The sequence below is a fragment of the Entelurus aequoreus genome, linkage group LG01 (genome assembly GCF_033978785.1).
Source record: "Entelurus aequoreus isolate RoL-2023_Sb linkage group LG01, RoL_Eaeq_v1.1, whole genome shotgun sequence".
NCBI lineage: Eukaryota > Metazoa > Chordata > Actinopteri > Syngnathiformes > Syngnathidae > Entelurus > Entelurus aequoreus.
Genome location: NC_084731.1, coordinates 8,546,487 through 8,571,441, shown reverse-complemented (window position 1 = coordinate 8,571,441; position 24,955 = coordinate 8,546,487). Strand labels below are relative to the sequence as shown.

Sequence of the window (24,955 nt, the reverse complement as noted above, 5' to 3'; positions counted from 1 at the left end):
AAAGGTCCTCAAAGGAGGCAACGGATCATGTTTTTATTTAGTTTGACTCCCTTGGTTCTGTTTTTCAGCACCCCTGGGTTTGTGTTTTCGTTGCCATGGGTGCTGATTATTTTTCAGCTACCTCTGATTAGTGTTAAATGTACTCAAAGGATGTCGTCATGATCCGTTGCCCGGATCATGTTTTTATTTTAGTTTGACTCCCTTGGTTCTGTTTTCAGCACCCCTGGGTTTGTGTTTTCGTTGCCATGGGTGCTGATTATTTTCACCTGCCTCTGATTATTGTTAGAGGTACTCAAAGGATGTCATCATGATCCATTGCCCAGATCATGTTTTATTTTAGTTTGACTCCCTTAGTTCTGTTTTTCAGCACCCCTGGCTTTGTGTTTTCGTTGCCATGGGTGCTGATTATTTTCACCCACCTCTGATTAGTGTTAAAGGTACTCAAAGGAGGCAACGGATCATGTTTTTATTTTAGTTTGACTCCCTTATTTCTGTTTTTCAGCACTCCCGGCTTTGTGTTTTTGTTGCCATGGGTGCTGATTATTTTCACCCGCCTCTGATTAGTGTTAAAGGTACTCAACGGATGTCGTCATGATCCGTTGCCCGGATCATGTTTGTCTTAGTTTGACTCCCTTAGTTCTGTTTTCAGCACCCGTGGGTTTGTGTTTTCGTTGCCATGGGTGCTGATTATTTTCACCTGCCTCTGATTAGTGTTAAAGGTACTCAAAGGATGTCATCATGATCCGTTGCCCGGATCATGTTTTTATTTTAGTTTGACTCCCTTAGTTCTGTTTTTCAGCACCCCATGGTTTGTGTTTTTGTTGCCATTGGTGCTGATTATTTTACAGCTACCTGTGATTAGTGTTAAAGGTACTCAAAGGATGTCGTCCTGATCCGTTGCCCGGATCATGTTTTATCTTAGTTTGACTCCTTTAGTTCTGTTTTCAGCACCCGTGGGTTTGTGTTTTTGTTGCCATGGGTGCTGATTATGTTCACCCACCTCTGATTAGTGTTAAAGGTACTCAAAGGAGGCAACGGATCATGTTTTTATTTTAGTTTGACTCCCTTAGTTCTATTTTCAGCACCCCTGGGTTTGTGTTTTCGTTGCCATGGGTGCTGATTATTTTCACCTGCCTCTGATTATTGTTAGAGGTACTCAAAGGATGTCATCATGATACATTGCCCAGATCATGTTTTATTTTAGTTTGACTCCCTTAGTTCTGTTTTTCAGCACCCCTGGCTTTGTGTTTTCGTTGCCATGGGTGCTGATTATTTTCACCCACCTCTGATTAGTGTTAAAGGTACTCAAAGGAGGCAACGGATGATGTTTTTATTTTAGTTTGACTCCCTTATTTCTGTTTTCAGCACTCCCGGCTTTGTGTTTTCGTTGCCATGGGTGCTGATTATTTTCACCCGCCTCTGATTATTGTTAAAGGTACTCAACGGATGTCGTCATGATCCGTTGCCCAGATCATGTTTGTCTTAGTTTGACTCCCTTAGTTCTGTTTTCAGCACCCCTGGGTTTGTGTTTTTGTTGCCATTGGTGCTGATTATTTTCCAGCTACCTCTGATTAGTGTTAAAGGTACTCAAAGGATGTCGTCGTGATCCCTTGCCCGGATCATGTTTTTATTTTAGTTTGACTCCCTTAGTTCTGTTTTCAGCACCCCTGGGTTTGTGTTTTCGTTGCCATGGGTGCTGATTATTTTCACCCGCCTCTGATTAGTGTTAAAGGTACTCAAAGGACGCAACAGATCATGTTTTTATTTTAGTTTGACTCCCTTAGTTCTGTTTTTCAGCACCCCTGGGTTTGTGTTTTCGTTGCCATGGGTGCTGATTATTTTCACCCGCCTCTGATTAGTGTTAAAGGTACTCAAAGGATGTCGTCATGATCCGTTGCCCGGATCATGTTTTATTTTAGTTTGACTCCCTTGGTTCTGTTTTCAGCACCCCTGGGTTTGTGTTTTCGTTGCCATGGGTGCTGATTATTTTCACCTGCCTCTGATTATTGTTAAAGGTACTCAAAGGATGTCGTCGTGATCCGTTGCCCCATGTTTTATTTTAGTTTGACTCCCTTAGTTCTGTTTTTAAGCACCCCTGGGTGTGTGTTTTCGTTGCCATGGGTGCTGATTATTTTCACCTGCCTTTGATTAGTGTTAAAGGTACTCAAAGAATGTCATCATGATCCGTTGCCCGGATCATGTTTTTACTTTAGTTTGACTCCCTTAGTTCTGTTTTTCAGCACCCCTGGGTTTGTGTTTTTGTTGCCATTGGTGCTGATTATTTTCACCTGCCTCTGATTAGTGTTAAAGGTACTCAAAGGAGGCAACGGATCATGTTTTTATTTTAGTTTGACTCCCTTAGATCTGTTTTCAGCACCCCTGGGTTTGTGTTTTCGTTGCCATGGGTCCTGATTATTTTCACCCGCCTCTGATTAGTGTTAAAGGTACTCAAAAGATGTCGTCATGATCCGTAGCCCGGATCATGTTTTATTTTAGTTTGACTCCCTTAGATCTGTTTTCAGCACCCCTGGGTTTGTGTTTTCGTTGCCATGGGTGCTGATTATTTTCACCCGCCTCTGATTAGTGTTAAAGGTACTCAAAGGAGGCAACGGATCATGTTTTTATTTTAGTTTGACTCCCTTAGTTCTGTTTTCAGCACCCCTGGGTTTGTGTTTTCGTTGCCATGGGTGCTGATTATTTTCACCTGCCTCTGATTAGTGTTAAAGGTACTCAAAAGATGTCGTCATGATCCGTAGCCCGGATCATGTTTTATTTTAGTTTGACTCCCTTAGTTCTGTTTTTCAGAACCCCTGGTTTTGTGTTTTCGTTGCCATGGGTGCTGATTATTTTCACCCGCCTCTGATTAGTGTTAAGGGTACTCAAAAGATGCATGGTGCAGGTTGAGTCCATGGAACATGTTGAAAAAAATGCACATGGTACAACTGATGTGCAGTAGTTGCCAGTTTTTTTAAAGGTTTCAGGGTTTAAAGCTTTGCAAAATTGTTTTGTGGATAGACCAGCTGTGCCCAAAGTGGGGCCCGCGGGCCAAATTGGCCCGTCGTGTCATTTCATTTGGCCCACCAGCTGACCAAGCGGGACTCTGCACATTGCTGGAAATACGAGAATCTACTTGATAAACCATCACCCGGAAAATATATTTGAAGCCAGGGAAGCTAAACATCTATTTTTGAGGTATTTACATGATTAAAAATGAAATTGTCAGGTATAATTGCTTTAAAAAGTGGACGTTTCCGCAGAATTCTTTGCACCTAAAAATAAACGTTTTTAGTAATAAATATGATTAGATCATTTATGTTTGTGTTGAATTACAGTAAGTGTGTCTAACACAGTATTTTTTTTTTTGGACAATGATATTGTACTTTTATTATATTTTATTGTATTTTATTATAAGCCACAGCTTATTATTATTATTATTATTAATTATTAGTATCACAAATATAACTTTTTGTCATTACATTGTCTTTTTGCTCATTTTTTTTTTTTACATTTAACCGTTGCTAAAAAACTTACCGTGTGGACACGTCATCAGCACACCCAAGACAATGGGCATATACACACACACACACACACACACACACACCCTCCCCCACCCCACCCCTTCACCACCGCTTGATTCCCCTTCGGGGTGATGGACGGTTGGCAGCGCTTCATAGCAGCAGTCGACCTCCAGGGTCCCAACTCCCCCCCCTTTCTGTTGCGAGTTGTCGTGATTAAATGTAACATGTTTATGTGTGCATGACATGGAAGTTTTTTCCCACTCCCTTAGGAGCCCAGTCTAGATTGTATTCTTGACTCATCTTCTTCCCCAGCGTTTTACCCTTTTCCCACCTTTTACGGGGCGCCTCGTGGCGACCCATCAGCATTCCTGTTCTGTAACCCTGTACACTGTTTGTTTGTCTCATCTTGAACGGGTTTGTGCTGAAAAATAGTTTTGTTGTACTTGTTGCAATGACAATAAATACCTCTCCTATCCTATTAACAGGTTTAGAGATGTCCGATAATATCGGTATTATCGGCCGATATATGCGTTAAAATGTAATATCGGAAATTATCGGTATCGGTTTTTTTTTATCGGTATCGGTATCGTTTTTTTTTTTTAATTTTTTTTTTTTTTCTTTTTAATTAAATCAACATAAAAAACACAAGATACACCTACAATTAGTGCACCAACCCAAAAAACCTCCCTCCCTCATTTACACTCATTCACACAAAAGGGTTGTTTCTTTCTGTTATTAATATTCTGGTTCCTACATTATATATCAATATATATCAATACAGTCTGCAAGGGATACAGTCCGTAAGCACACATGATTGTGCGTGCTGCTGGTCCACTAATAGTACTAACCTTTAACATTTAATTTTTTACTAATTTTCATTCATTACTAGTTTCTATGTAACTGTTTTTAAATGTTTTTAATTTATTTATCTTATTTTACTAATTTTTTTAAAAAGCACCTTATCTTCACCATACCTGGTTGTCCAAATTAGGCATAATAATGTGTTAATTCCATGACTGCATATATCGGTTGATATCGGTATCGGTAATTAAAGAGTTGGACAATATCGGAATATCGGATATCGGCAAAAAGCCATTATCGGACATCCCTAAACAGGTTACCCATCCATTTCGGGGTTGCGGGGGTTACCGGAGCCTATCCTAGACATATAATTATCAAGTTTTTATTTCCATGACTGAAATTGCTATAATTAATTTTTTTTTCTTTTAAACATTACGCTTTTTTAAACAGCTCAACAAAAAAAAAGGACATGAACACAGTTTTAACGACAATTACCTGCAGTGCGTTGGTGTCCTTGCCAGATATTTTGTTTTGTAGGAATACAGAACTTGTATTCCTGCTGTAGAAGTACTCGCATTCAGCCTGCTAAACATTCTGTAATTGCGCACTCTGAATCTTTAGCGAACTTACTGTGTGGCTACAATTAGTTTAGTTTAGTCTTTATTTGAAGGGACAATGTACAGAAACATTAAGCTCAAAGACAGATATGTTCTGTACCAGATTATAGCTAAATAGCTCATTTCCATCTGCAGTCTGGCTACCTAAATTAAAGGGATACACAAATCATGCAATAAAATTATGACAATAAAATCATACACAAGTATTAAGAAAAAAGTCATAAAATGCCCTTTCATGGACACATACTTAATATACAATACAACCACACCTCATTTACATCATCACACAAAGACAATACATACTTTTGTGCACATCTGTCATCATTTGTAAAAACAACCATGATTTTAACACACACACCTCACAATTTACAGTAAAAATGCTCTCATGGATAAATAGAATACACATTTAGGTTGATGTGTCAAACATAGTGGCCACCTTATTGACCGTGTGAGCAGCTTTGATTGCTCCAAAGCCACTTTTTAACTTCAATTGTGAATGAAGAGTCATCTGTTAGACTTTTCAAGTTTGTTGTGAGGTCGTTCCATTCCTTCATGGCTTTATATGAAAAGGCTGATTTGTGCAAAAGAGGTTTTACATCTGGGTACGCTACACTGCCCCCTGGCGGAGGCTCGTGTGTTTCTAGTTGTCACAGCAGATGTAAACTGGACAAAGTGCTTAAGTGGCGCTGGTGCAGTGTTATTTAAGATTCGATGGGCCATTCGTATTGGTGCTAATCTTTGAATGTTAGCTACATTTAACAATCTATATTTTTGGAGAACTAAACAATGATGGTGGTGTTGTGGTTTTTCGGTCAAGGATTTTGAGGGATTGTTTGTGCAAAGTTTCCAATGGCCTCAGTGTCATTTTGCTTGCCTGCGACCAACATGCTATACAATAATAAAAACGAGACATAATCATTGCATTAAAGGCCTACTGAAAGCCACTACTACCGACCACGCAGTCTGATAGTTTATAGATCAATGATGAAATCTTAACATTGCAACACATGCCAATACGGCCGGGTTAACTTATAAAGTGACATTTTAAAATTCCCGGGAAGTATCCGGCTGAAACATCGCGGTATGATGACGTATGCGCGTGACGAAGTCCGAGTAACGGAAGTTATGGTACCCCGTAGAATCCTATACAAAAAGCTCTGTTTTCATTTCATAATTCCACAGTATTCTGGACATCTTTTGCAATTTTTTTAATGAACAATGAAGGCTGCAAAGAAGACAGTTGTAGGTGGGATCAGTGTATTAGCAGCGGACTACAGCAACACAACCAGGAGGACTTTGTTGGAGCGCTAGCCGCGCTAGCCGCCGACTTCACCTTGACTTCCTACGTCTCCGGGCCGCCAAACGCATCGGGTGAAGTCCTTCGTCCTTCTGCCGATCGCTGGAACGCAGGTGAGCACGGGTGTTGATGAGCAAATGAGGGCTGGCTGGCGTAGGTGGAGAGCTAATGTTTTTAGCATAGCTCTGTGCAGTCTGGTTGCTAAGTTAGCTTCAATGGCGTCGTTAGCACAGCATTTTTAACCTTTGCCAGCCTGGAAAGCATTAACCGTGTATTTACATGTCCACGGTTTAATAGTATTGTTGATTTTCTATCTATACTTCCCGTCAGGGGTTTATTTCTTTTGTTTCTATATGCAGTTAAAGCAAGATATCACGTTAGCTCATAGCTAAAGCATTTCGCCGATGTATTGTCGTGGAGATAAAAGGCACTGAATGTCCATTTCGCGTTCTCGACTCTCATTTTCAAGAGGATATAGTATCCCAGGTGGTTTAAAATACAAATCTGTGATCTACAATAGAAAAAGGAGAGTGTGGAATCCAATGAGCCAGCTTGTACCTAAGTTACGGTCAGAGCGAAAAAAGATACGTCCTGCACTGCACTCTAGTCCTTCACTGTAACGTTCCTCATCTACGAATCTTTCATCCTCGCTCAAATTAATGGGGTAATCGTCACTTTCTCGGTCCGAATCTCTCTCGCTCCATTGTAAACAACGGGGAATTGTGAGGAATACTAGCTCCTGTGACGTCACGCTACTTCCGCTACAGGCAAGGCTTTTTTTTTTATCAGCGAGCAAAAGTTGCGAACTTTATCGTCGATTTTCTCTACTAAATCCTTTCGGCAAAAATATGGCAATATCGCGAAATGATCAAGTATGACACATAGAATGGATCTGCTATTCCCGCTTAAATAAAAAAAAATCATTTCAGTAGGCCTTTAACATAAGTTTGAGCTGCCTCCAGTGTTAATGAATTCCTGATACATTTGAACGTTTTTATGTTGTATTTAAGACTCTGGCACATCTGTTTGATATGTTTTTTAAAGCCAAGTGTTGAACAATGAACACCTTTTTGTACGAAGAGCGAATCAGAGTCATGCTTTTTGCAGGAAGCATCAGCCAATTTAGTCGATTCGTTCCAATTGTGGGTTTTGATAACGTTTGTAACTTCAATGTGTCCGAAGCCTCGTTTCTTCCTTTTTCACATAAACATGAAGTCGTCACCGGCTTTGCCGTCATCTTGAAAGCGAGGGCGACGGGCAGCGGCATAAAGTGCGTCTGGGAGACGCTTTCACGCACTCGCAGTCACTAAGAATACAATCACAGGCATTTAATTCATGTCGGTGAGCAGCTCAGTGGCGTGTAAGGAAGGCTCTGCTCAATCATCTCCACCTCACTGCCCTTACGTGTGATACAGGTGGACACATGATTGCAAATACGGTGTTAGCTTTCACTGTTATGCGGATGACACCCAACTCTACATGGCCCCTAAAGCTGACCAACACGCCGGATTTTAGTCAGCTGGAGGCGTGTCTTAATGAAATTAAACAATGGATGTCCGCTAACTTTTTGCAACTCAACGTTAAGAAAACGGAAATGCTGATTATCGGTCCTGCTCGACACCGACATCTATTTAATAATACCACCTAAGCATTTGACAACCAAACAATTAAACAAGGCGACTCGGTAAAGAATCTGGGTATTATCTTCCACCCAACTCTCTCGTTTGAGTCACACATTAAAGGCCTACTGAAAGCCACTACTACCGACCACGCAGTCTGATAGTTTATATATCAATGATGAAATCTTAACATTATAACACATGCCAATACGGCCGGGTTAACTTATAAAGTGACATTTTAAATTTGCCGCTAAACTTCCGGTTCGAAACGCCTCTGAGGATGACGTATGCGCGTGACGTAGACCGGGGAACACGGGTATGCCTTCCACATTGAAGCCAATACGAAAAAGCTCTGTTTTCATTTCATAATTCCACAGTATTCTGGACATCTGTGTTCGTGAATCTGTTGCAATCATGTTCATTGCATTATGGAGAAGGAAGCTGAGCAAGCAAAGAAGAAAGTTGTCAGTGCGAAACGGACGTATTTTTCGAACGTAGTCAGCAACAACAGTACACAGCCGGCGCTTCTTTGTTTACATTCCCGAAAGATGCAGTCAAGATGGAAGAACTCGGATAACAGAGACTCTAACCAGGAGGACTTTTGACTTCGATACACAGACGCCTGTAGAGAACTGGGACAACACAGACTCTTACCAGGATTACTTTGATTTGGATGACAAAGACGCAGACGTGCTACTGTGAGTATGCAGCTTTGGCTTCTAAACATTTGATCGCTTGACCGTATGTGCGCAACTTTTTTTTGCGTATGTACGTAACTTTTTTAAAATATATAAGCTTTATGAACCTTGGGTTAGGTGAACGGTCTTTTGGGCTGAGTGATTGTGTGTGTTGATCAGGTGTTTGAATTGTATTGGCGTGTTCTATGGAGCTAGGAGCTAGCAGAGGAGCTAGGAGCTAGCATAACAAACACGCAGGTGTTTTTATGCAGGATTAATTTGTGGCATATTAAATATAAGCCTGGTTGTGTTGTGGCTAATAGAGTATATATATGTCTTGTGTTTATTTACTGTTGTAGTCATTCCCAGCTGAATATCAGGTCACCCCCGGCTCTCACAGCATCTTCCCTATCTGAATAGCTTCAACTCCCCACTAGTCCTTCACTTGCACTTTACTCATCCACAAATCTTTCATCCTCGCTCAAATTAATGGGGAAATTGTCGCTTTCTCGGTCCGAATCTCTCTCACTTCATGCGGCCATCATTGTAAACAATAGGGAACTTTGCGTATATGTTCAACTGACTACGTCACGCTACTTCCGGTAGGGGCAAGCCTTTTTTTTTATCAGATACCAAAAGTTGCAATCTTTATCGTCGTTGTTCTATACTAAATCCTTTCAGCAAAAATATGGCAATATCGCAAAATGATCAAGTATGACACATAGAATAGATCTGCTATCCCCGTTTAAATAAAAAAAATTCATTTCAGTAGGCCTTTAAGAGTGTTACTAAAACGGCCTTCTTTCATCTCCGTAATATCGCTAAAATTCGTTCCATTTTGTCCACAAGCGATGCTGAGATCATTATCCATGCGTTCGTTACATCTCGTCTCGATTACTGTAACGTATTATTTTCGGGCCTCCCTATGTCTAGCATTAAAAGATTACAGATGGTACAAAATGCGGCTGCTAGACTTTTGACAAAAACAAGAAAGTTTGATCATATTACGCCTATACTGGCTCACTTGCACTGGCTTCCTGTGCACCTAAGATGCGACTTTAAGGTTTTACTCATCATCATCATCATCAGCAGCCGTTGTCAGTCCACTGCAGGACGAAAGCCTCAGCATGTTTCTGCCATAGTGAACGATCTCTCTTGGCGTACTCTTCATGCTGGTTATTAGCCTACACCTTCCACGCTGGCTTGGTGCGGGTTGGAAGGGGTATTTTATATCAGAGATCCTTCTCCTAGACCAGGGGTCGGCAACCTTTACCACTCAAAGAGCCATTTTGGCAAGTTTCACAAATTAAAGAAAGTAATGGGAGCCACAAAAAAAAATTTAAAATTTAAAATGAAAAACACCGCATACAAAGCTTAAACGCTTTGTGCTATGTTAACCAGGGGTCTCAGACACCCACACCGGCACGCACTTTAATGTGGAAATTTGATGTTAGTGCAGCCCGCGAGTTTTGAATGAATGGCGCTTGATAGCGTCATACTTGCCAACCCTCTCATTTTTCCCGGGAGACTCCCGAATATCAGAGCGTGATTACACTGCATTTGGCGCCCTCTACAGTCTGCCCTAACAGTGTACCTGCTCGACCACACGTAGAATGCAATTTCAGCTTGTTCACGTAAGTGACAGCAAGGCGTACTACCTCAGCAGCCACATATCTTACACTGACGGTACCAATACCCAGAATCCCATGCAGCCCTAACTCTTCCGCTCAACCAACGCACGGAGAGGGGGGGGTTGATGTGTGGGGGGATTTGGTGGTAGCGGGGGTGTATAATGTAGACCGGAAGAGTTAGGGCTGCATGGGAGTCTGGGTAATGGTTGTGTTGTGTTTATGTTGTGTTACGGTGGGATGTTCTCCAGAAATGTGTTTTTCATTCTTTTTTGGTGTGGGTTCACAGTGTGGCGCATATTTGTAACGTAACAATGTTAAAGTTGTTTGATACGGCTACCGTCAGTGTAAGCTGTGTGGCTGATGAGTAAGTATGCTTTGCTGTCTCCTGTGTGTGCAAGTAATAACAACATGCAACATGTGGCTGGACTGGCACGCTGTATGTAAATGCTATAGAGGACAATTACTGCAGTGCAATTAGGGCACGCCCTTTATTTAGTAATTAGAGTGTAAATAGGATTATTTTTTCCCTGGGAGTAATCTATGAGGGACACCGAGATCCATAAATCTCCTGGGAAAATCAGGGGGGTCGGCATGTATGTAGCTGAGCCGCATCAGAGTGGTCAAGGAGCCGCATGCGGCTCCGGAGCCGCGGGTTGCCGACCCCTGTCCTAGACTAATTGCCTTACTGGGCTGTTGAACTTAGTCTGTCCTGTTGGTTGTCCGCGCCCCAATTACCCAGGGACCCGCTCAGCTTTATGGCGCTGACCGCCCGCCAGTCACAAGAGAAGGTGCAAACGGTTCTTTGTGTGCATTTTATAGACGTTAGTTGGGACTCACTAACCCCACACATAACCACCCATCTCATGCCTGGATGTAGTTTAACGTCATACCCAGGACTTGCTGGGGGCTCGCCTACTCCCGCTTCACCGGGTAAGTGAAAAAACGATAAGGGTAGTGGTATTTCACTTGCGACGCCCTGGGGCCGGAGCCCCGCACGGGGCCTCCCACTTATTCTACACCCCTCATGTTTTACTACTTACGTATAAAATACTACACGGTCAAGCTCCTGCCTATCTTGCTGATTGTATTGTACCATATGTCCCGGCAGGAAATCTGCGTTCAAAGAACTCCTGCTTATTAGTGATTCCCAGAGCCCAAAAAAAGTCTGCGGGCTATAGAGCGTTTTCTATTGGGGCTCCAGTACTATGGAATGCCCTCCCGGTAAAAGTTAGAGATGCTACCTCAGTAGAAGCATTTAAGTCCCATCTTAAAACTCATGTGTATACTCTAGCCTTTAAATAGACTCCCTTTTTTAGACCAGTTGATCTGCCGTTTCTTTTCTTTTCTTTTCTACTCTGCTCCGGGGTGGACCGCTAGCCTGTTCATTGGATGGGGACATCTCTACGCTGCTGACCCGTCTCCGCTCGGGATGGTTCCTGCTGGCCCCACTATGGACTGGACTTTCGCTGATGTGTTGGACTTTCACAATATTATGTCAGACCCACTCGACATCCATTGCTTTCAGTCTCCCCTAGGGGGGGGGGGTTACCCACATATGCGGTCCTCTCCAAGGTTTCTCATAGTCATTCACATTGACGTCCCACTGGGGTGAGTTTTCCTTGCCCGTATGTGGGCTCTGTACCGAGGATGTCGTTGTGGCTTGTACAGCCCTTTGAGACACTTGTGATTTAGGGCTATATAAATAAACATTGATTGATTGATTGATTGATGATTGTCCGTGCAACACCTCATTGGCTTATTTGAATCCCTCAGTAATTGCACTTTAATGACTATGACGGTTGGGCTGTCAAACGATTAAAATGTTTATTCGTTATTAATCACACTTTGTTGACATTCTCTCTTGAAATACGTCGACTGTAAGCAATGTTCCCTCTAATGCCTGGTTCACACCAAAGCGGCAAGCAAAGCGCCGTCATTTTTGTCAATTTTTCCACGAATATGCCGATCTCCGAAGTAATGTTATGCTTCTATACGCTCTGATACAAACTAGTTGCCGCTTTGGGGGGACGAATTACCGTTCCTCACGATTTGATGCCGCTTTGATCCCGCTTTGATACACTTTAAATCACGCTTTGATACGTTTTATTACGCTTTATTGAACTTTGTTATGCTTTGATGCGATCCTGACGCTTTAAATCAGGCTCTGACACGATTATCCAGCTCTGTTGTACATTGGAATGAATGTGTCATGAACGTCATGAACATTAATTTGTAATAACGACTTTGAAATGTGATATTGTTATGTAATTATGTGCAAGTTGGAAGATGCTGTGATTATTGTTTTGTGAATTTGATGAATAATTTGCGTGCGCACACATAATGTAATAAAAAAGAGAAATATGATAAACAAATAAGTAAAAAAAAAATTGAAAAACTCAGTATACTAAGTTTCCCCCACATTTTTTTTAGATTTATCTATTTATTTGATTTCTCTTTTTGTTTTATTATATACAGGATAAAACACATAATGTAATAAAAAAGAGAAATATGATAAACAAATAAGTTAAAAAAATGTGAAAAACTCAGTATACTGTTTTTCACACATTTTTTATATTCATTTGTTTTTTCAATTTCTCTTTTTTTCCCGTTATATTATGTTTATTATTTATTATTTATTATGTTTTATATTCATTTGTTTTTTCAATTTCACTTCTTTTTTCGTTATATTATGTTTATTATTTATTATTTATTATGTTTTATATTCATTTATTTTTTCAATTTCTCTTCTTTTTTCGTTATATTATGTTTTATATTCATTTATTTTTTCAATTTCTCTTTTTTCCGTTATATTATGTTTATTATTTATTATGTTTTATATTCATTTATTTTTTCAATTTGTCTTTTTTTTCCGTTATATTATGTTTATTATTAATTATTTATTATGTTTTATATTCATTTATTTTTTCAATTCCTCTTTTTTTCCCGTTATATTATGTTTACTATTTATTATTTATTATGTTTTATATTCATTTATTTTTTCAATTTCTCTTTTTTCACGTTATATTATGTTTATTATTTATTATGTTTTATATTCATTTGTTTTTTCAATTTCTCTTCTTTTTTCGTTATATTATGTTTATTATTTATTATTTATTATGTTTTATATTCATTTATTTTTTCAATTTCTCTTCTTTTTTCGTTATATTATGTTTATTATTTATTATTTATTATGTTTTATATTCATTTATTTTTTTAATTCCTCATTTTTTTTCGTTATATTATGTTTATTATTTATTATGTTTTATATTCATTTATTTTTTCAATTTCTCTTTTTTTCCCGTTATATTATGTTTATTATTTATTATTTATTATGTTTTATATCTTCATTTCTTTTATTTCTTTGTCATCTTAATAAATATCTATCTTTCATTTCTTATGCTAGTTGACAATAATAAAAGGCGTTTCTTTTATTTTTTATATTCAATGTCACTAGTCAATATCACAGTCACTTCCTATTTGTAGTTGTAGACTGGGGTCCGCGCTTTGAACCAAGAACTGTTAAGCTTTCCTACGCTTTGAGTCAAACTTTGCTGAGCTTTGTCAGGCTTTGTCAGGCTTTGATACGCTCTCGGCGCTTTATTCCATTCTTGACAGAGCGCCGAATTTTTTTAAACCGTTTAAAAATTTTTGGCGAACTTGCCGCATGTCCCGCTTCACTACAATCTTTCCCACATCCATTATGACCCTCACGCTTTAATCACGCTTTGTTACGCTTTAACGCCGCTTTGCATGCCGCTTTAAAGCGCCGTCAAAGCGCCGTTGGTGTGAACCTAGCATAATTGTTTATGTGTGAGCAAACGCAAAAACTCCCTGAGCATTCAGCGGAGCTCATGTGAGCAACATCAGACGTGCACACTGTGGCTACACCAGCAGCACACCTGGCCCAAACCTGACTAAATAACAAGTTCAATCTCCATCCATACATCCATTTTCTACCGCTTGTCCCTTTCGGAGTCGCGGGGGTGCTGGAGCCTATCCCAGCTGCATTCGGGCGGAATGCGGGGTACACCCTGGACAAGTCGCCACCTCAACACAGATAGACAGACAACATTCTCTTATTATTATAATCAAATGACAGCAGTCATTTCCATTTCTAATATAAGTGTTTAGGCCCACTTACAATGACAATAACAACAAATATTGTTCTTCATGAACTGTGTACTTGTATTGTTTGTCTGGGTGGAGGTCCTGCTTTGGAAATAGTTTGTACCCCTTTCAGACATTGCATTTAGTTCCCATTAAAACATCCACATGTTGCACAATGAGATGTAAGCAGGGGATCGTGTGTACATTCCTGCAACTTCCTGTTTGTAGAACATATATTTTTATTAGTATTTATTTAATATACTAACATCATTTCATGATTAATATTTATAAATGAAGATTCCTAATAAATGACACTAGAATAAGCACACATTTGATTGGTAAATCATAGAGTAACGACCTGGAATGACAATTTATGTGTGGTGTTGGAGTTGTCCGACTTTTTGTGTGGCTGTAAACGCATCACTGGCTAAGTGCCATATGTGCATGTGTTGGCGCAAGTGAGAAAGAGCGAGCGGCTGCTGTCGATATAAAAAAGTTGCTTTTGGTCTGGTTTGTACTGCAGAAAATGACCACTTTTGCTAGATATAATTTTTTTTACTAATGTTTTGGTGATGTGTTTATGGCCGACAATAAAGAGTTTTGCTCAGTAAAGTGATGGATGGAATTCATGTCCTCAAAGCGTCTCGACAGACGTTACAATATTTGAACAATGATGACGAAAACGGTTTTCTCTGTCGTGTCGAAAATTGTTATGCGCTTATTTTTTATTTGATTTTGTGCGTGGCATAGATTTGCCGTGCGCAGAGGACGCTTGACCAGTGCGCAATTGCACAGGCGCGCACCTTAGAGGGAACGTTGAGTCAACGTCGTTGACTGTAAGTTATATAATTTCAAATATTTGCTTGAAACAGTGAGGTGAAGTGAATTATATTTATATAGCGCTTTTCTCTAGTGACTCAAAGCACTTTTACATCGTGAAAGCCAACATCTAAGTTACATTTAAAGCAGTGTGGGTGGCACTGGGAGCAGGTGGGTAAAGTGTCTTGCCCAAGGACACAACGGCAGCGGCTAGGATGGCGGAAGCGGGGATCGAACCTGGAACCCTCGAGCTGCTGGCGCGGCCACTCTACCAACCGAGCTGTACCGCCCCAGTGGATGTTCCTGCCCAATTATTTGCACTTAAAAATACATGTTTGTAGTAATAAATATCATTAATTAATGTGTTCAATTACAGTAAGTGTGTTTATCCTAACATTCCTGCCGTGGGGCGGTATAGTTCGGTTGGTAGAGTGGCCGTGCCGGCAACTTGAGGGTTCCAGGTTCGATCCCCGCTCCGAACGGTTCCCACAAGGTTGGGAGCATGGAATTGTCCAAAATGTTTTGGTATCCTGGAGCATTCAAAGTTCCTTTCACTGGAACTAAGGGGCCAAGACCAACTCCTGAAAAACAACTCCACGCCATAATTCCTCCTCCACCAAATTTCACACTCGGCCCAATTCAGTCCGAAATGTAGCGTTCTCCTGGCAACCTCCAAACCCAAACTGGCCCATCAGATTGCCAGATGGAAAAGCCTGATTTATTACTCCAGAGAAGGCGTCTCCACTGCTCTAGAGTCCAGTGGTGACGTGCTTTACACCACCGCATCCCACGCTTTGCATTGGACTTGGTGATGTATGGCTTAGATGCAGCTGATCGGCCATGGAAACCCATTCCACGAAGCTCTCTACATACTGTATGTGGGCTAATTGGAGAAGTTTGGAGCTCTGTAGCGACTGACTGTGCAGAAAGTCTTTGCACTATGCGCTTCAGCATCCGCTGACCCCTCTCTGTCAGTTCACGTGGCCTACCACTTGGTGGCTGAGTTGCTGTCGTTCCCAAACTCTTCCATTTTCTTAACTTTGGAATATTTAGGAGCGAGGACATTTCACGACTGGATTTGTTGCACAGGTGGCATCCTATGACAGTTCCACGTTGGAAATCACTGAGAGCGGCCCATTCTTTCACAAATGTTTGTAGAAACAGTCTCCGTGCCTAAGTGCTTGATTTTATGCACCTGTGGCCGGGCCAAGTGATTAGGACACCTGATTCTCATCATTTGGATGGCTGGCTGTAAGCTTTTCTACTTACAGTCCCACAGATTCACACTGGAAGCCAGTTGCGCACATTTGACAGGGTTTAATATGGGTTGTTTTCAGTTTTTCCAACATGCACATTTATTTGACTTTTCAGTCTCTCCGGTCCTTCTCTCCCTACTGAAATGAAGTTTTTCAATATAAACGGGGATAGCAGATCCATTCTATGTGTCATACTTGATCATTTCGCGATATTGCCATATTTTTGCTGAAAGGATTTAGTAGAGAACATCGACGATAAAGTTCGCAACTTTTGGTCGCTGATAAAAAAAAAAGCCTTGCCTGTACCGGAAGTAGCGTGACGTCACAGGTTGAAAGGCTCCTCACATTTCCCCATTGTTTACACCAGCAGTGAGAGCGATTCGGACCGAGAAAGCGACGATTACCCCATTAATTTGAGCCAGGATGAAAGATTTGTGGATGAGGAACGTGAGAGTGAAGGACTAGAGTGCAGTGCAGGACGCATCTTTTTTCGCTCTGACCGTAACTTAGGTACAAGCTGGCTCATTGGATTCCACACTTTCTCCTTTTTTTATTGTGGATCCCCGATTTGTATTTTAAACCACCTCGGATACTATATCCTCTTGAAAATGAGAGTCGAGAACGCGAAATGGAAATTCACAGTGACTTTTATCTCCACGACAATACATCGGCGAAGCACTTTAGCTACGGAGCTAACGTGATAGCATCGGGCTTAACTGCAGATAGAAACAAAAGAAATAAACCCCTGACTGGAAGGATAGACAAAAAATCAACAATACTATTAAACCATGGACATGTAACTACACGGTTAATGCTTTCCAGCCTGGCGAAGCTTAACAATGCTGTTGCTAACGACGCCATTGAAGCTAACTTAGCAACGGGACCTCACAGAGCTATGCTAAAAACATTAGCTATCCACCTACGCCAGCCAGCCCTCATCTGCTCATCAACACCCGTGCTCACCTGCGTTCCAGCGATCGACGGAGCGACGAAGGACTTCACCCGATCATCCGTGCGGTCGGCGGCTAGCGTCGGATAGCGCGTCTGCTATCCAAGTCAAAGTCCTCCTGGTTGTGTTGCTGCAGCCAGCCGCTAATACACCGATCCCACCTACAGCTTTCTTCTTTGCAGTCTTCATTGTTCTTTAAACAAATTGCAAAAGATTCACCAACACAGATGTCCAGAATACTGTGGAATTTTGCGATGAAAACCGAGCTTTTTGTATTGGATACAATGTGTCCGAATACTTCCGTTTAACTAGTGACGTCACGCGCATACGTCATCATACATAGACGTTTTCAACCGGAAGTTTAGCGGGAAATTTAAAATTGCACTTTATAAGTTAACCCGGCCATATTGGCATGTGTTGCAATGTTAAGATTTCATCATTGATATATAAACTATCAGACTGCGTGGTCGGTAGTAGTGGCTCACAGTAGGCCTTTAAGACAACAGATGATTAGTTTAACACGTACCACCTGCGCAAACTAATGATCTGCCAGCTGTGTCTCACCGTCAGCACATGCCATGCCCCCGTCTGATGGCGCTCTGTTTTCAGCACCCTGGACAGAGGCGCTGATCACAATCCCCTTCCACAGTGGCCAGTGTATTTGTGCTGATTGAGGAACAAAAATGACAGCATGGACATTAAAAAGGTTTTACTCTTAACCTGAATAACATAATAAGATTAGTGGTCGTTGTGTGTCACCATTGTACACATGCAGTATTTTCCACACATTCATTTATTTGTGGCGGCCCGCCACGAAAGAATTACGTCCGCCACAAATAAAAAAATTAAATAATATTTTTTTTGTTTTGTTTTTTTTTTGTCCTGTCCAGCTTCTCAGGCAAATCATATAGTTGATGTAGATGCCCATATAGGCTGTTCAGATTTACTTTACAAAAGAGAAGTGTAGGATACTTCTCTTGTTGCCTTATTTGTATTTGACCACTACTGTTTTCTGTTTATTTGTTACTGACTGTGGCAGGACACCTCTGCCTCTGTTTCACTTTATGTTGCTGGTAAATAATATGGTTGTAGTAGTAGGCTAAAGTTAAATTATTTAGTATGCACTAATTAAAGGGGCAGAGCTTTAAAAGACATTTTAGCTTTTATATTTTATAAGATATATTTTTTGTAAGAACCACAATTAATAAATATATTTCAGTGAATAACTTATTGTTCAAATCTGTATATAAATATGTACATAAAGTGTTGTAATTATATTGTAAAATGGATGGATGGATGGACGTTTAAAACAAAACTGTTATTATTAAATAGTAAGTATACATTTTTTGAGCCTTTTTAGAGAAAATCATATCATTGTAGTAAATTATGCAAATTATTCGATTATGTCATGGTGACCACGCCCATAGCCACGCCCCCACCGTCACAGGTATCTTGGCAGTTTATGGGAAACACTGACATAACTTAACCCGTACATGATGACGTGTGTGTCTGCAGGACTTTGTGGATGTCAGCCCCCCGCAGAGGAACTGGAAGGGCATCGCCATCTCGCTTTTGGTGATTGCGGCCGTCTGCTCGCTCATCACCATGTCCGTGGTGGTCCTCACGCCTGGTACGACATACGGGGTGCGGTAACATTGTCGTCAGGTTTTTCGTTGATTCGACAGTTCTTTCCTTTCCTTTCCTCAGCTGAACTCCCAGCCAGCAGCAAGTCCGCGCTGACGGTGGAGGATCTGTACTCGTCAGAGTTCAGCGTGCACAGCCCCGAAGCCACATGGATCAGCGGTAAGCACTCGAGAGAGAGAGAGAAACCTGCATGTAAACTGCCTGCAGGGAGCTGTGTCCACTGGTGTTACAGGTCTGCTTGCAAAGAACTGTGTCCACTGGTGTTACAGGTCTGCTTGCAAAGAACTGTGTCCACTGGTGTTACAGGTCTGCTTGCAAAGAACTGTGTCCACTGGTGTTACAGGTCTGCTTGCAAAGAACTGTGTCCACTGGTGTTACAGGTCTGCTTGCAAAGAACTGTGTCCACTGGTGTTACAGGTCTGCTTGCAAATAACTGTGTCCACTGGTGTTACAGGTCTGCTTGCAAAGAACTGTGTCCACTGGTGTTACAGGTCTGCTTGCAAAGAACTGTGTCCATTGGTGTTACAGGTCTGCTTGAAAAGAACTGTGTCCATTGGTGTTACAGGTCTGCCTGCAAAGAACTGTGTCCACTGGTGTTACAGGTCTGCTTGCAAAGAACTTTGTCCACTGGTGTTACAGGTCTGCTTGCAAAGAACTGTGTCCATTGGTGTTACAGATCTGCTTGCAAAGAACTGTGTCCACTGGTGTTACAGATCTGCTTGCAAAGAACTGTGTCCACTGGTGTTACAGATCTGCTTGCAAAGAACTGTGTCCACTGGTGTTACGGGTCTGCTTGCAAAGAACTGTGTCCACTGGTGTTACGGGTCTGCTTGCAAAGAACTGTGTCCACTGGTGTTACAGGTCTGCTTGCAAAGAACTGTGTCCACTGGTGTTACAGATCTGCTTGCAAAGAACTGTGTCCACTGGTGTTACGGGTCTGCTTGCAAAGAACTGTGTCCACTGGTGTTACGGGTCTGCTTGCAAAGAACTGTGTCCACTGGTGTTACGGGTCTGCTTGCAAAGAACTGTGTCCACTGGTGTTACAGGTCTGCTTGCAAAGAACTGTGTCCACTGGTGTTACAGGTCTGCTTGCAAAGAACTGTGTCCACTGGTGTTACAGGTCTGCTTGCAAAGAACTGTGTCCACTGGTGTTACAGGTCTGCTTGCAAAGAACTGTGTCCACTGGTGTTACAGGTCTGCTTGCAAAGAACTGTGTCCACTGGTGTTACAGGTCTGCTTGCAAAGAACTGTGTCCACTGGTGTTACAGGTCTGCTGGCAAAGAACTGTGTCCACTGGTGTTACAGGTCTGCTGGCAAAGAACTGTGTCCACTGGTGTTACAGGTCTGCTTGCAAAGAACTGTGTCCACTGGTGTTACAGGTCTGCTTGCAAAGAACTGTGTCCACTGGTGTTACGGGTCTGCTTGCAAAGAACTGTGTCCACTGGTGTTACAGGTCTGCTTGCAAAGAACTGTGTCCACTGGTGTTACGGGTCTGCTTGCAAAGAACTGTGTCCACTGGTGTTACGGGTCTGCTTGCAAAGAACTGTGTCCACTGGTGTTACAGGTCTGCTTGCAAAGAACTGTGTCCACTGGTGTTACGGGTCTGCTTGCAAAGAACTGTGTCCACTGGTGTTACAGGTCTGCTTGCAAAGAACTGTGTCCACTGGTGTTACAGGTCTGCTTGCAAAGAACTGTGTCCACTGGTGTTACAGGTCTGCTTGCAAAGAACTGTGTCCACTGGTGTTACGGGTCTGCTTGCAAAGAACTGTGTCCACTGGTGTTACGGGTCTGCTTGCAAAGAACTGTGTCCACTGGTGTTACAGGTCTGCTTGCAAAGAACTGTGTCCACTGGTGTTACGGGTCTGCTTGCAAAGAACTGTGTCCACTGGTGTTACGGGTCTGCTTGCAAAGAACTGTGTCCACTGGTGTTACAGGTCTGCTTGCAAAGCAGGCAAATCCACATCACGTAATAACAATCAATTTTGGTTTTTTCATTATAGAAATTGTTTTTCCCCATTATCACTGCAGCTTCCTTGATGGATTTTCCTCGCGTACGATTGCAAAGCACGACCTCAAATTGAAAGACTACTATATTATATTATAAATGCACTCTTACTCCCCCCCCACCAGCAGAACAGTTTTTAATCGACTTGTCCTAAAACAAAAACACCATCCGACCACATAATGAGACCAAAAACCTTGAATCTGGTAACAAAATTAAAATTGAATCAATCAATCAGTCAATGTTTACTTATATAGCCCTAATATCACAAGTGTCTCAAAGGGCTGCACAAGCCACAGCGACGTCCTCGGTTCAGATCCCACATAAGGGCAAGGAAAAACTCACAACCCAGTGGGACGTCAATGTGAATGACTATGAGAAACCTTGGAGAGGACCGCAGATGTGGAACGCAGGTGAGCACGGGTGTTGATGAGCAGATGAGGGCTGGCTGGCGTAGGTGGATAGCTAATGTTTTTAGCATAGCTCTGTGGGTCCCGTTGCTAAGTTAGCTTCAATGGCGTCGTTAGCAACAGCATTGTTAAGCTTCGCCAGGCTGGAAAGCATTAACCGTGTAGTTACATGTCCATGGTTTAATAGTATTGTTTATTTTCTGTCTATCCTTCCAGTCGGGGGTTTATTTCTTTTGTTTCTATCTGCATTTAAGCACGATGCTATCACGTTAGCTCCGTAGCTAAAGTGCTTCGCCGATGTATTGTCGTGGAGATAAAAGTCACCGTGAATGTCCATTTCGCGTTCTCGACTCTCATTTTCAAGAGGATATAGTATCCGAGGTGGTTTAAAATACAAATCCGTGATCCACAATAGAAAAAGGAGAAAGTGCGGAATCCAATGAGCCAGCTTGTACCTAAGTTACGGTCAGAGCGAAAAAAGATACGTCCTGCGCTGCACTCTAGTCCTTCACTCTCACGTTCCTCATCCACGAATCTTTCATCCTGGCTCAAATTAATGGGGTAATCGTCGCTTTCTCGGTCCGAATCGCTCTCGCTGCTGGTGTAAACAATGGGGAAATGTGAGGAGCCTTTCAACCTGCGACGTCACGCTACTTCCGGTACAGGCAAGGCTTTTTTTTAAATCAGCGACCAAAAGTTGCGAACTTTATCGTCGATGTTCTCTACTAAATCCTTTCAGCAAAAATATGGCAATATCGCAAAATGATCAAGTATGACACATAGAATGGATCTGCTATCCCCGTTTGAATAAAAAAAAAATCATTTCAGTAGGCCTTTAAATCTAGCCTTAGTTAGCCATTCCTTTACCACTTTTGACGTGTTTTAGGGGTCATTGTCCTGTTGGAACACCCAACTGCGCCCAAGACCCAACCTCCGGGCTGATGGTTTTAGGTTGTCCTGAAGAATTTGGAGGTAATCCTCCTTTTTTCATTGTCCCATTTACTCTCTGTAAAGCAGCAGTTCCATCGGCAGCCAAACAGGCCCAGAGCATAATACTACCACCATCATGCTTGACGGTAGGGATGGTGTTCCTGGGATTAAAGGCCTCACCTTTTCTCCTCCAAAACATATTGCTGGGTGTTGTGGCCAAACAGCTACATTTTTGTTTCATCTGACCACAGAACTTTCCTCCAGAAGGTCTTATTGAGCTGTTTTTGGTTACCTTATTGGCCATTTTCAAAAAAAAACATGACCCAAACAGTTGCTCTTTTGGAGTTTTCTGACTGGCAAAAGGTGTTTACACGGTACGAGGTTTGCTTAAAAAGGGACAAAAGGAGTTCCACCGTCGTTTCCATCAATTGTGAAGTTGTGGCAGGTGAGCATTATGTGTGTGTGTGTGTGTGTGCTTTGGCAAGCTATTTGAAGATAATGGTGTCTGTGGCGTCAGATGGAGGTATAAAACCCGTATAAGACACACACCATTTGAGGCGTCTCCTGCTGACCTGCAGGCCAGGAACACAGATGGCTTCACAGTGTCGTGTTAGATTCGGAGCACAACAGCTCCACAGCAACTGAGACCAGTAATAATAATAACAATAATAACAGAGTCGGTGTGAGCAATCATTCATTGATACACACATTCATTTAGTGCGGGTTAGCTTTGTGGTAACTCTTTTAATTAAAGGCTCCTTGCCAAGGCCTCTGTCGCTAATGCATCTCTTCAATCAGCGCACAAGAGAGATGGTAGCCATCCCATCTTGGCGTGTGTTTTTATTCATCGATTGCATTGATTCAGTCAGTGAGACGGAAGCGAGAATGGATATTATGTTGCTTCCAGTCAATTAGGGTTGTCCCGATACCAATATTTTGGTACCGGTACCAAAATGTATTTCGATACTTTTCTAAATAAAGGGGACCACAAAAAATGGCATTATTGGCTTTATTTTACCAAAAAAAGCTTAGGGTACATTAAACATATGTTTATTATTGCAAGTCCGTCCTTAAATAAAATAGTGAACATATAAGACAACTTGTCTTTTAGTAGTAAGTAAACAAACAAAGGCTCCTAATTAGTCTGCAGACATATGCAGTAACATATTGTGTCATTTATACACCTATTATACCATTATTATTATTACTAAAAAAGTAAATAATAAATAATAGTGAGATCTGAGCTGAGTAAACATTGATTGATTGATCAATCAATCAATCAATGTTTATTTATATAGCCCTAATATCACAAGTGTCTCAAAGGGCTGCACAAGCCACAACGACATCCTCGGTTCAGAGCCCACATAAGGGCAAGGAAAAAACTCACAACCCAGTGGGATGTCAATGTGAATGACTGAGAAACCTTGGAGAGGACCGCAGATGTGCGTGATTCCCCCCCCCCCCCCCCCCGTTAGGGGAAACTGGATGCAATTGACGTCGAGTGGGTCTAACATAATATTGTGAAAGTCCAGTCCGTAGTGGATCTAACATAATAGTGAGAGTCCAGTCCATAGTGGATCTAACATAATAGTGAGAGTCCAGTCCATAGTGGATCTAACATAATGGTGAAAGTCCAGTCCATAGTGGATCCAACATAATAGTGAGAGTCCAGTCCATAGTGGATCTAACATAATGGTGAAAGTCCAGTCCATAGTGGATCCAACATAATAGTGAGAGTCCAGTCCATAGTGGATCTAACATAATAGTGAGAGTTCAGTCCATAGTAGATCTAACATAATAGTGAGAGTCCAGTCCATAGTGGATCTAACATAATAGTGAGAGTCCAGTCCACAGTGGATCTAACATAATAGTGAGAGTCCAGTCCATAGTGAATCTAACATAATAGTGAGATTCCAGTCCATAGTGGATCTAACATAATAGTGTGAGAGTCCAGTCCATAGTGGATCTAACATAATAGTGTGAGAGTCCAGTTCATAGTGGATCCAACATAATAGTGAGAGTCCAGTCCATTGTGGATCTAACATAATAGTGAGATTCCAGTCCATAGTGGATCTAACATAATAGTGTGAGAGTCCAGTCCATAGTGGATCTAACATAATAGTGAGATTCCAGTCCATAGTGGATCTAACATAATAGTGAGAGTCCAGTCCATAGTGGATCTAACATAATAGTGAGATTCCAGTCCATAGTGGATCTAACATAATAGTGAGATTCCAGTCCATAGTGGATCTAACATAATAGTGAGAGTCCAGTCCATAGTGGATCTAACATAATAGTGAGAGTTCAGTCCATAGTAGATCTAACATAATAGTGAGAGTCCAGTCCACAGTGGATCTAACATAATAGTGAGAGTCCAGTCCATAGTGAATCTAACATAATAGTGAGATTCCAGTCCATAGTGGATCTAACATAATAGTGTGAGAGTCCAGTCCATAGTGGATCTAACATAATAGTGAGATTCCAGTCCATAGTGGATCTAACATAATAGTGTGAGAGTCCAGTTCATAGTGGATCTAACATAATAGTGAGAGTCCAGTCCATTGTGGATCCAACATAATAGTGAGATTCCAGTCCATAGTGGATCTAACATAATAGTGTGAGAGTCCAGTCCATAGTGGATCTAACATAATAGTGAGATTCCAGTCCATAGTGGATCT

General features: G+C 41.5%; 1 protein-coding gene across 2 annotated transcripts in view; it reads left to right on the top strand.

The window, feature by feature from the left end:
• The window catches only part of LOC133647855 (inactive dipeptidyl peptidase 10-like), a 128,943-nt gene that overhangs the window by 43,391 nt on the left and 60,597 nt on the right, over window positions 1–24,955 (top strand). For both annotated transcript variants that reach the window (XM_062043585.1, XM_062043576.1), the window contains exons 2-3: window positions 18,807–18,921; window positions 18,999–19,094. In XM_062043585.1, the coding sequence (XP_061899569.1) occupies window positions 18,807–18,921; window positions 18,999–19,094 (211 nt within the window). The remainder of the gene's footprint in view (window positions 1–18,806; window positions 18,922–18,998; window positions 19,095–24,955) is intronic.